Source organism: Hypanus sabinus, chromosome 2, assembly GCF_030144855.1.
Source record: "Hypanus sabinus isolate sHypSab1 chromosome 2, sHypSab1.hap1, whole genome shotgun sequence".
NCBI classification, from domain to species: domain Eukaryota; kingdom Metazoa; phylum Chordata; class Chondrichthyes; order Myliobatiformes; family Dasyatidae; genus Hypanus; species Hypanus sabinus.
The window spans coordinates 211,061,859-211,074,151 of NC_082707.1; the positions used below are offsets into that span (position 1 = coordinate 211,061,859).

General features: G+C 47.3%; 1 protein-coding gene across 1 annotated transcript; it reads right to left on the reverse strand.

Moving 5' to 3' along the window:
* Positions 1-696: 696 nt before the first annotated feature.
* zdhhc22 (zinc finger DHHC-type palmitoyltransferase 22) lies at positions 697-1,479 on the reverse strand. Its single transcript, XM_059990854.1, has one exon. The coding sequence runs from the start codon at positions 1,474-1,476 to the stop codon at positions 697-699; it is 780 nt and encodes a 259-aa protein (XP_059846837.1). The 5' UTR covers positions 1,477-1,479.
* Positions 1,480-12,293: the final 10,814 nt, after the last annotated feature.

Consider the following 12,293-nt stretch of genomic DNA (forward strand, 5'->3'; position numbering starts at 1 on the left):
AAATGGGGTCGTTGATTTTGCAGGTTCATCAGGACTGAGAGTGCAGAGGGGAGATGATCAGTGTAAAGAGAAAGGGTGAGTGAGACATGAGCCTGAGTTGTTGGTGGATTGAGGAGGGGATGTAGATAGTGAAGGATAACTCCCAAACTAGTGGTGCAGTAGACAGTGAAGTATGTTAGGCATAAGGGATTAGTTAGTTGAGCATTTCATTGCTAATTTTAGTTAGTTTGGTACAATTTTAAGTAGTATTTAAACATTTTAATTAGTAGGACACCACTGCAGCTTTGTAGTTAATGCAACGCTAACACAACATGGGACATTGAAGTTCAGAGTGCATCTCCTGCAAGGAATTTGTACATTTTCCTGCAACTGCTTGGGTTTTCTCTGAATGCTCCAGTTCCCCCCCACCCCCCACAGTCCAAAGATATTCCAGTTAGTGGGTTAATGGGTCATTGTAAATTGTCCAGCTAGGGTTAAGTAGGTGAAATTTTGGGTGGTGCAGCTCATTAGGCTGGAAGAGCTCAAATGGCAGGAAACATCAGAAATTCTGAATATTGATGTATAAATCCAAATCATTGGGCTTAGGAAACCAGGAGATCATTGGGAATTCTGCACAGTGGGTTTGGGGAAGTGGAAATTCTTGGGAATTCTGTACAGTGGGTTTGGGGAAGCAGGAAGATTGATGGAAATTCAGTTTTATTTATCCTTTGGATCCACATGTACTGTTGGAATTGGGAAGAAGAATCCCAGTAACCAACGCTTCCCGAATACATCCTGGAGATTAACCCCCCATGGAGTGCAACGAACTGCGGGCAACCCCTTCTTCAGGTGGTACCAAGTTCGGCCCCGAGCTACCAGCAGGATCTGTTGGCAACAGAAGCCAGCACAGGTGAGTCCAATGCCCAGCCAGATGTAGAGCATGAGGACAAGGAATAGCTGGAAAGATGGGATCATACTGAAGAAAAAGTGAAAGAAGGAGAGAGGGAGGAGGGTGAGGAAGGTGAGGGGATTCTCGAAGGAGAGATGGTATTCAATGCTCAAGTAGGCCACACCTATCACCAGGGAGTAGAGGCAAACAATGGAGGTGTACCAGCCGAACATGAGGAAGTAGCGCATGTTCCTGTTGCCTATGCAGTTGGCGGTGAAGAAGCAGTGATGGTCTCGCTTCAGGATGACCTTACTGCAGAGTTTACAGAAGTGACTGCCTGGCTGCAGTGCAGGGCTGCTCTCACTGGGCACTCTGCTGCTCTGGAGGCTCTCCGAAGGGTACCACAGAATCAGGAAGTAGTTGCCCAGGACGTTCACTGACACGTAGAGGAAGAAGGTAAAATGGAAGCCGCAGTGGGACCAGGGGCGGCGGAAGTCATCAGCAAAGATGGTGGGAATGAAGACAAAGCTCTGAAGGATCAGGGTGGTAATGGAGACTGCAAGGAAGTAGGAAGGCGCAATGGTGTTCAAAATCTTCAGCTTCAACATCCTAGACCATTCCTTCCTACAGAGAGAACACAGTTCATTTGCGACACCTCCCATTGTGGAGCAGAGTTTATAAATCCTTAGATAAAGAGTCATAGAACAGTACAACACAGAAATAGGCCCTTTACCCCATCAAACTGTTGTTCTGCCTAGCCCCATTGACCTGCCCCTGGATAAACCTCCATACCCCTACCTATCCAAACTTCTCTTAAATGTTGAAATCAAATCTGCATTCACCAGTTCTGCTGAGAGCTCGCTCCACACCCTCGACACCCTCTGAGTGAAGAAATTTTCCTTCATGTTCCCCTTAAATATTTCACCTTTCACACTAAACCCATTACTTCTTTCTTGTTCTAGTCTCAGCCAACCTCAGTTGAAGAAGCCTGCTTGCATTTACCCTATCTGTACCCCTCAATTTTGTATACCTCTACAAAATCTCCTCTTTCATCTATGTTCTTGGGAATAAAGTCCTAACCTATTTGATCCTCGTCCTGGCAACATTATGGTAAATTTTCTCTGTACCCTGGTGCTGAGGGACAATGTCCTAGAAATAAACTGATTACATCTCCTTTCTTGGAGTTGGCATGCACTTGGCATGATTAACTTATAATTTAATTATTACTTGGCATAATTAACTTATTTAATTATTCATGGTTTTATATTGCTATATTTCTTCACTATTCTTGGTTGGTGCGGCTGTAACGAAACCCAGTTTCCGTCGGGATCAATAAAGTATGTCTGTCTGTCTCTGTGATGCAGGAGACCCTGACATTAATTATGGCTTTGGGAAATGCAGGAATTATCAGGCATTTTGCACACTAGTTTCATGAAGCACTGTAAAGGTTTTGGCAAAATCTTTGTAAATTTTCTCTGAACTCCTTTAATCATATTGACATCTTTCCTGTAGGTACTTTTCCTAGCCTTCATCAGAGTATAGACAATAGGTATAGGAGTAGGCCATTTGGCCCTTTGAGCCAGCACCGCCATTCAATGTGATCATGGCTGATCATACACAATCAGTACCCCGTTCCTGCCTTCTCTCCACATCCCTTGACCCCGCTATCTTTAAGAGCTCTTTCTAACTCTTTCTTGAAAGCATCCAGAGAATTGGCCTCCACTGCCTTCTGAGGCAGAGCATTCCACAGACCCACAACTCTGGGTGAAAAAGTTTTTCCTCAACTCCGTTCTAAATGGCCTACCCCTTATTCTTAAACTGTGGCCTTTAGTTCTGGACTCCCCCAACATCGGGAACATGTTTCCTTCCTTTAGCGTGTTCAATTCCTTTATAATCTTATGTTTCAATCAGATCCCCTCTCATTCTTCTAAATTCCAGTCACTCCAATCTTTCAACATATGACAGTCTCACCATCTCGGGAATTAACCTCATGAACCTGCGCTGCGCTCCCTCAATAGCAAGAATGTCCTTCCTCAAATTTGGAGACCAAAACTGCACACAATACTCCAGGTGGGGTCTCACCAGGGCCCTGTACAGCTGCAGAAGGACATCTTTACTCCTATACTCAATTCCTCTTGTTATAAAAGCCTGCATGCCATTAGCTTTCTTCACTGCCTGGTGTACCTGCATGCTTACTTGGTGACTGATGAACAAGGACACCTTGATCTCATATTTCCCCTTTTCCTAACTTGACATCATTCAGCTAGTAATCTGCCTTCCTGTTCTTGCCACCAAAGTGGATAACCTCATATTTATCCACATTAAACTGCATCTGCCATGCATCTGCCCACCCACCCAACCTGTCCAAGTCACCCTGCATTCTCATAACATTCTCCTCACATTTCACACTGCCACCCAGCTTTGCGTCATCTGCAAATTTGCTAATGTTACTTTTAACCCCTTCATCTAAATCATTAATGTATATTGTAAACAGCTGCGGTACCCCACTAGTCACTGCCTGCCATTCTGAAAGGGACCCGTTAATCCCTACTCTTTGGTTCCTGTCTGCCAACCAATTTTCTATCCATGTCAATACCCTGCCCCCAAAACCATGTGCTCTAATTTTGCCCACGAATCTCCTATGTGGGACCTTTTCAAAGGCTTTCTGAAAGTCCAGGTACACTACATCCACTGACGCTGCCTTGTCCATTTTCAATAGACAATAGGTGCAGAAGTAGACCATTCGGCCCCTCCAGTCTGCACCGCCATTCTGAGATCATGGCTGATCATTCACTATCAATACCCAGTCCCTGCCTTGTCCCCATATCCCTTGATTCCCCTATCCATCAGATATCTATCCAGCTCCTTCTTGAAAGCATCCAGAGAATTGGCTTCCACCGTCTTCCGAGGCAGTGCATTCCACACCTCCACAACTCTCTGGGAGAAGAAGCTCTTCCTCAACTCTGTTTTAAATAACCGACCTCTTATTCTCAATCCATGCCCTCTGGTACTGGACTCTCCCAACATCTGGAACATATTTCCTGCCTCAATCCTATCAAATCCTTTAATTATCTTAAACGTTTCAATCAGATCCCCTCTCAATCTCCTCAATTCCAGCGTGTACAAGCCCAATCTCTCCAATCTCTCTGCGTAAGACAGCCCTGCCATCCCAGGAATCAACCTAGTGAATCTACGCTGCACTTCCTCAATTGCCAGAATGTCCTTCCTTAAACCTGGAGACCAAAACTGTACACAAGATTCCAGGTGTGGTCTCACCAGGGCCCTGTACAAATGCAAAAGAACATCCTTGCTCTTGTATTCAATTCCCCTTGTAACAAAGGCCAACATTCCATTTGCCCTCTTCACTGCCTGTTGCACTTGCTCATTCACCTTCATTGACTGATGAACTAGGACTCCTAGGTCTCTTTGCATTTCTCCCTTACCTAACTCTACACCGTTCAGACAATATTCTGCCCTCTTGTTCCTGCTTCCAAAGTGGAAGTAGTTACATCCTCAAAAAATTCCAGAATATTAGTCAAGCATGATTTCCTCTTTGTAAATCCATACTGACTCAGACCAATCCTGTTACTGCTAGCCAAATGTGCCACTATTTCATCTTTTATAATTGACTCCAGCATCTTCTCCACCACTGGTCAGGCTAACTGGTCAATAATTCCCTGTTTCCTCTCTCCCTCCTTTCTTAAAAAGTGGGGTAACATTAGCTACCCTCCAATCCACAAGAATGGATCCTGAATCTATAGAACATTAGAAAATGATTACCAAATCATCCACAATTTCTAGAGCCACCTCCTTAAGTACCCTGGGATGCACTCCATCAGGCCCTGGGGATTTATCAGCCTTCAGTCCCATCAGTCTACCCAACATCATTTTCAGCCTAATGTGAATTTCCTTCAGTTCATCCTTTATCCTAGGTCCTCTGGCCACTATTACATCTGGGAGATTGTGTGTGTCTTCCCCAGTGAAGACAGATCCAAAGTACCTGTTCAACTCGTCTGCCATTTCCTTGTTCCCCATAATAAATTCACCCGTTCCTGTCTTCAAGGGCCCAACTTTGGTCTTAACTAATTTTTTCCTCTTCACATACCTAAAGAAGCTTTTACTGTCCTCCTTTATATTCTTGGCTAACTTACCTTCATACCTCATCTTTTCTCCCCTAATTGCCTTTTTAGTTATCTTCTGTTGCTCTTTAAAAGTTTGCCAATCCTCTGGCTTCCCACTCATCTTTGCTATGTTATACTTCTCTTTTATTTTATACCGTCCTTGACTTCCCTTGTCAGCCCCTTACTCCCCTTAGAATCTTTCTTCCTCTTTGGAATGAACTGATCCTGCACCTTCTGCATTATTCCCAGAAATACCTGCCATTGTTGTTCCACTGTCATCCCTGCTAGGTTATCTTTCCAGTCAACTTTGGCCAGCTCCTCCCTCACGGCTCCATAGTCCCCTTTGTTCAACTGTAATATTGACACTTCCGATTTTCCCTTCTCCTTCTCAAATTGTAGATTAAAACTTAACATATTATGGTCAAAACCTCCTAATGGCTCATTTACCTCGAGTTCCCTTATCAAATCTGGTTCATTACACAACACTAAATCCAGAATTGCCTTCTCTCTGATAGGCTCCAGTACAAGCTGCTCTAAGAATCTATCTCAGAGGCACTCCACAAACTCCCTTTCTTGGGGTCCAGTACGAACCTGATTTTCCCAGTCTGCCTGCATGTTGAAATCCCCCATAACAACCATATCATTACCTTTGCGACATGACAATTTTAACTCTTGATTCAACTTGCACCCCATATCCAGGCTACTGTTTGGGGACCTGTAGGTAACACCCATTTGGGACTTTTTGCCCTTACAATTTCTGAGTCCTATCTATACTGACTCTACATCTCCTGATTCTATGTCACCCCTCACAAGGGACTGAATTTCATTCCTCACCACGAGAGCCACCCACCCCCTCTGCCCACCTGCCTGTCCTTTCTATATAAAATGGTTGGAATATGTGATGAGGCCTCAGAGGGTTCCCAGATCCCACTCAAACTTAATGTCCTTCCAAACTGCATGAAACAGATATGCAGATGCAAAGATCAGCATCAGACTAACAGACAGGAATTAGTGAAGAACCACAGGTATTCAGTTTTGTGCTAACTGTCTATTCTGAAATCATGGTTAGAGTGGCATTGTAGACTAGCAGTCGGCGTGTCACTAGTGCCAGTGATTACCGAATGGAGTTCAATTCCTGCAGGGTCGGTAAGAGCTTTATACATTGTTCCCATGACCACATGGGTTTCAAGGATCAAGGAAGCATCAACTTTGTTCACCATATACATTTACATGTATTAGGAACTTGCCGTGGTGTGTTGGCACACATGCAACAAAAACAACATTCAACAGGGTGATAAAAAGCATCAAACTAAAAATCATGCATAAAAAGTCACCAAGAGCAATGGGAAACTGGAAGATTGGGAAAATTTTAAAAAGCAACAAAGTAACACAAAGTGAGCAATAAAGAAAGGGAAGTGAGATTATGAAAATAAACTAGCGCAAAACATAAAAACGGATAGTAAAAGATTTTCTAATTATATAAAGCGGAAAAGAATGGCTAAAGTGAACATAGGTCCCTTGGAGGATGAGAAGGGGGAATTGATATTGGGTCATGAGGAAATGACAGAGGCTTTGAATGACTATTTTGTGTGTCTTCATACTGGGGGACACATCTAACATCCAAAAGATAAATGTTATGAATGCAATGTGAGGTGAGGATCTCGATACAATAGCGATCACTAAAAAGATAGTGCTGAGTTAACTTATGGACCTAAAGATAGCCAAGTCCCCTGGTTCTGATGGAATGCATCCCAGGGTACTAAAAGAAATGACAGAAGTTATAGTAGAGGTTTTGGTGATAATTTACCAAAATTCTCTGGTCTCTGGGCAAGTCCTGGTGGATTGGAAGATGGCGAATGTCACGCCACTGTTCATAAAAGGATGTAGGCAAAAAAAAAGTATCTATAGGCCAGTTAGGTTTAACATTTGTAGTTGGGAAAATGCTTGAAGCTATAATTAAGGAAGAAATAGCGAGGCATCTGGAAGGAAGTGGATCCATCGGGCAGACACAGCATGGATTCAGCAAAGGCAGGTCCTGTTTGGCAAACTTGCTGAAGTTCTTTCAGGATATAATGAGTGCAGTGGATAGAGGGGAACAGATGGATGTTATTTACTTGGATTTCCAGAAGGAGTTAGATAAGGTGCTACATAAAAGACTTATCCATAAGATAAGGATGTATAGAGTTGGGGTGATGTACCAATAGTTGTTTAACCAATAGAAAACAGAGTTAGGATACAATTGTTTCCACTGTGCATATACCATATTTGTGAGGTTGCAGTTGGGGTGAGTGTAGTTGAGTAGCGAGGGATTGGGTTTCTGGTGACAATCTATGGAGAATTAGGGTCTATGTCTGTGATGCTGCCCCAGTTACTTTCCATTGTTCATGTGCCTTACTGTATCTGTGCACATGACAATAAACTCTGCCAGATGTGGGGAAGGGGCAGAAAGCTGTAGTTAAAGCCACAACCAGATCAGCCAAGACACTAAATAACAGATTAGGCTTGAGAATCCAATCAGCAAACCCAACTCTTCAGGTTAAACAAAACACACAAAATGCTGGAGGAACTCAGCAGGTCAGGCAGCATCTAAGAAAATTTTAAACAGTCAAGGTTGGTGTTGAGATCCTTCATTTAGACTGGAAAGGCAAGGACAGAACACAGGATAAGAAAGTTGGAGCAGCACAAACTGTCTACAGCTGAAATAATGGGGGCATAGCAGTGAGGAAGTGTCTCACTGAACTCCCAAGGAAAGGAGGGAAGCTTCTTCAGGATAGACATCCCTCTAAGGCAGGGGTTCCCAAACTGGAGTTCACAGACTCCTTGGTTAATAGTTAGAGTGCATGGCATAAAAAAAGTTGCAAACCCCTGGTCTAAGAGATTTCTTTCCATAGAGGTGAGAAAAGCAAAGGAGATTTACCAGGATGTTGCCTGGTTTGGAGAACAAGTCATATGAAGCAAGGTTAGCAGAGCTGGGACTTTTCTCTTTGGAGCATAGAAGAATGAGAGGGGATTTGTTAGAGGTCTACAAGATTATGAGAAGCATAGATAGGATGGATAGTCAGTACCTGTTTCCCAGGGCACCAATAGCAAACACTAGAGGGCATATGTACAAAATTAAGGGAGGGAAGTTTAGGGAAGACATCAGGGTTTACACAGAGGGTTGTGAGTGCCTGGAATGACTTGCCAGGGATGGTGGTGGAGGCTAAAACATTAGGGGTATTTAAGAGCCTCTTGGACAGGCACATGGATGAAAGAAAAATGGAAGGTTATGGATAGTGTGGGATTAGTACTTTTATTTAAGGATTATATGGGTTGGCACAACATGGAGGGCTGAAGGGCCTGTATTGTGCTGTAGTGTTCTATGGTTCTAAGTTATCTGACCTGCTGAGTTCCTCCAGCATTTTGTGTGTTGCTCTGGATTTCCAGCATCTGCAGAACACCTTGTGACCTGTCTGGGATTTCTGATTGGCTAACCCAACTCCTTTCCAGGTTTTCTTTTTAACTTAAGTTACCCGTTAGAAACAGTCATTTTCTGATTGTCAGTGTCATGAAATATCCAAGGAACTGCTGCACCAGCATGTGTCCTCCTGTGTTGCCCCTGTCAGGATGGACAACACTACAAGTGGTGAGGGAGGAGTAAGAACACAGAGGTAAAGTGGGGGCAACTACTACATAATCAAGTTGGCCAGATGATTGTGTGTGGAGCTGGCCAGAATCTCTCACCCCCTGGGGTTGGATGTAGAGCTGACCTGAATCTCTAGTTTCCAGGGGTTGGGTATAGAGCTCACCAAATTCCTCCACCCTGGGGTTATGTGTGGAGCTGGCCAGAGTCTCCCGTCCCCGGGGGTCGGGTGTGGAGCTGGCCAGAGTCTCCCGTCCCCGGGGGTCGGGTGTGGAGCTGGCCAGAGTCTCCCGTCCCCGGGGGTCGGGTGTGGAGCTGGCCAGAGTCTCCCGTCCCCGGGGGTCGGGTGTGGAGCTGGCCAGAGTCTCCCGTCCCCGGGGGTCGGGTGTGGAGCTGGCCAGAGTCTCCCGTCCCCGGGGGTCGGGTGTGGAGCTGGCCAGAGTCCCCGTCCCCGGGGGTCGGGTGTGGTGCTGGCCAGAGTCTCCCGTCCCCGGGGGTCGGGTGTGGAGCTGGCCAGAGTCTCCCGTCCCCGGGGGTCGGGTGTGGAGCTGGCCAGAGTCTCCCGTCCCCGGGGGTCGGGTGTGGAGCTGGCCAGAATCTCCCGTCCCCGGGGGTCGGGTGTGGAGCTGGCCGGAGTACCCGTCCGCAGGGGCCGGGTGTGGAGCTGGCCAGAGTACCCGTCCGCAGGGGCCGGGTGTGGAGCTGGCCAGAGTACCCGTCCGCAGGGGCCGGGTGTGGAGCTGGCCAGAGTACCCGTCCGCAGGGGCCGGGTGTGGAGCTGGCCAGAGTACCCGTCCGCAGGGGCCGGGTGTGGAGCTGGCCAGAGTACCCGTCCGCAGGGGCCGGGTGTGGAGCTGGCCAGAGTACCCGTCCGCAGGGGCCGGGTGTGGAGCTGGCCAGAGTACCCGTCCGCAGGGGCCGGGTGTGGAGCTGGCCAGACTACCCGTCCGCAGGGGCCGGGTGTGGAGCTGGCCAGACTACCCGTCCGCAGGGGCCGGGTGTGGAGCTGGCCAGAGTACCCGTCCGCAGGGGCCGGGTGTGGAGCTGGCCAGAGTACCCGTCCGCAGGGGCCGGGTGTGGAGCTGGCCAGAGTCCCCCATCCCCGGGGGTCGGGTGTGGAGCTGGCCAGAGTACCCGTCCGCAGGGGCCGGGTGTGGAGCTGGCCAGAGTACCCGTCCGCAGGGGCCGGGTGTGGAGCTGGCCAGAGTCTCCCGTCCGCAGGCGCCGGGTGTGGAGCTGACTAGTACCTCCTGTCCCCAGTGGTCAGGTGTGGTGCTAGCCCAAATCTGCAGTCCCCTAGAGGTCTGGTGTGAAGCCAACTAGAATCTCCCATCCCTAGCAATTGGATGTGGAGTTGGCCAGTTAGATTTGGAGCTGTCCAAAATCTCCCATCTCCCAGGGTAAGGAGCTGGCCAGAATCTTCCATCTGCCAAGGGTTGTGTGAGGAGCTGGCCCAAATCTCTCATCCCCAGAGGTCTGGTGTGGAGCTGACTAAAATGTCCTATGCCCCTGGGGAGGGGAAATTCTGGTCAGCTACACACCCGACCCCTGGGGGAATAGCAGATTCTCACAGAACCACACCCAACACCTGAGAGGCAAGAGATCCTGGTCAGTTCAGCACCTGACCCCTGGGGAGGGGAAATTCTGGTCAGCTGCACACCCGATACCTGGGGATGGGAGATTCCAGTCAGGTCCAAACCAGACCCCTGGGGATGAGAATTTATGGCCAGCTGCACACCCAACTCCTGGGGGCCAGAATCTCCCATCCCCCAGGGGTCAGGTAAGGAGCTGGACAGAAGGTCTTGTGTGTGGAGTTGGCTAGAATTTCTTATTCCCAGGTGTTGGGTGTGGAGCTGGCCTGAATCTCCTGTCCCCCAGGGATCCGATTGGAGAAGTCCAGAATGACCTGTCTCCCAAGGGTCGAGTGTGGAGCTGACAAGAATCTCCTGTCCCCAGGGGTCGATCTGGAGCTATCTACAATCTGCCATCCCCAGATGTCAGGTGTGGAGCTGCACAGGATCTCTCATTCCCCCAGGTGTCAGGTATGGAGGTGGCCAGAATCTCAGAGTCAGAATCAGGTTTATTATCACCAACATGTGACATGAAATTTGTTAACTTAGCAGCAGCAATTCAATGCAGTACATATAGGAGAGAGAGAAATAATAATAATAAATAAGTACATCAACTACAGTACGTATATTGAATACATTTAAAAAAACATGCAAAAAACAAATACTGTATGTTAAAAAAGTGAGGTAGTCCAAGAGTTCATTGTCTATTTAGGAATCAGATGGCAGAGGGGAAGAACCTGTTCCTGAATCGTTGAGTGTGTGCCTTCAGGCTTCTGTACTTCCCTCCTGATGGTAACAGTGAGAAAAGGGCATGCCCTGGTTGCTGAAGGTCCTAAATTATGGATGCTGTCTTTCTGAGGTACCACTTCCTGAGGATGTCCTGGGCACTTTGTAAGCCAATACCCAAGATGGAGCTGACTAGATTTATGACCCTCTACAGCTTTTTCTGGTCTTGTGCAGTACCCCCTCCCCGCACCCCCCCCACATTCCAGACAGTGATGCAACCTCTCAAAATGCTCTCCACTGTATATAGAAGTTTGTGTATTTGCTGACATAGCAAATTTCTTCAAACTCCTAATAAAATATAGCCACTGTCTTGCCTTAGAAACATAGAATAGAAACATGGAAAACATGCAGCACAATACAGGCCCTACAGTCAATAAAGCTGTGCTGAACATGTCCCTACCTTAGAACTACCTAGGCTTTACCCATAGCCCTCTTTTTCTAAGCTCCATGTACCAATCCAGGAGTCTCTTTAAAGAAACTATCGTTTCCACCTCCACCACTAGCAGCCCATTTCACGCACTCACCACTGTGTAAAAAGAAAACTTACCCCTGACATCTCCTCTGAACCTTCTTCCAAGCACCTTAAACCTGTGCCCTCTCATGCTAGCCATTTCAGCCCTGGGGAAAAGCCTCTGACTATCCACACGACCAATGCCTCTCATTATCTTGTACACCTCTCATCAGGTCACCTCTCATCCTCCGTCGCTCCAAGGAGAAAAGACCGGGTTCACTCAACCTATTCTCATAAGGCCTTCTCCTCAATCCAGGCAACATCCTTGTAAATCTCCTCTGCACCATTTCTATGGTTTCCACATTCTTTCTGTAATGAGGTAACCAGCATTGAGCACTGGTGAACTACATATACCTGTCTGGACACCCCCCCCCCCCACCCCCGCTGACTGCTCCTGTGGCTCCTCCCACAGACCCCGGTATGAAGGCGATTGGAGACACAGCCCCAGTCTCAGTCTCCAGGATGCAGTGTGGTGGTCAATTGCTGCTTGTTCTTTCTTCCAGCCAATAAAAGCCTATATCTCACCTCACATCTGAGAGTTATTGATGGTGATTAAGTGGGGTCTGACCAGGGTCCAATATAGCTGCAACATTACCTTTCGGCTCTTAAACTCAATCCCACGATTGATGAAGACCAATGCACCGTATGCCTTCTTAACCACAGACTCAACCTGTGTAGCAGCTTTGAGTGTCCTATGGACTCGGACCCCAAGATCCCTCTGATGCTCCACACTGCCAAGAGTCTCACCATAAGACTTCTTTATAACTACATCGATATGTTGGGACTGTTAGATCCTCAGAGATGTTGACACCCA

Coding starts and splice junctions, on each gene's coding strand:
- zdhhc22 (XM_059990854.1), bottom strand. CDS start 1,476: ATGTTGAAGCTGAAGATTTTGAACACCATTGCGCCTTCCTACTTCCTT.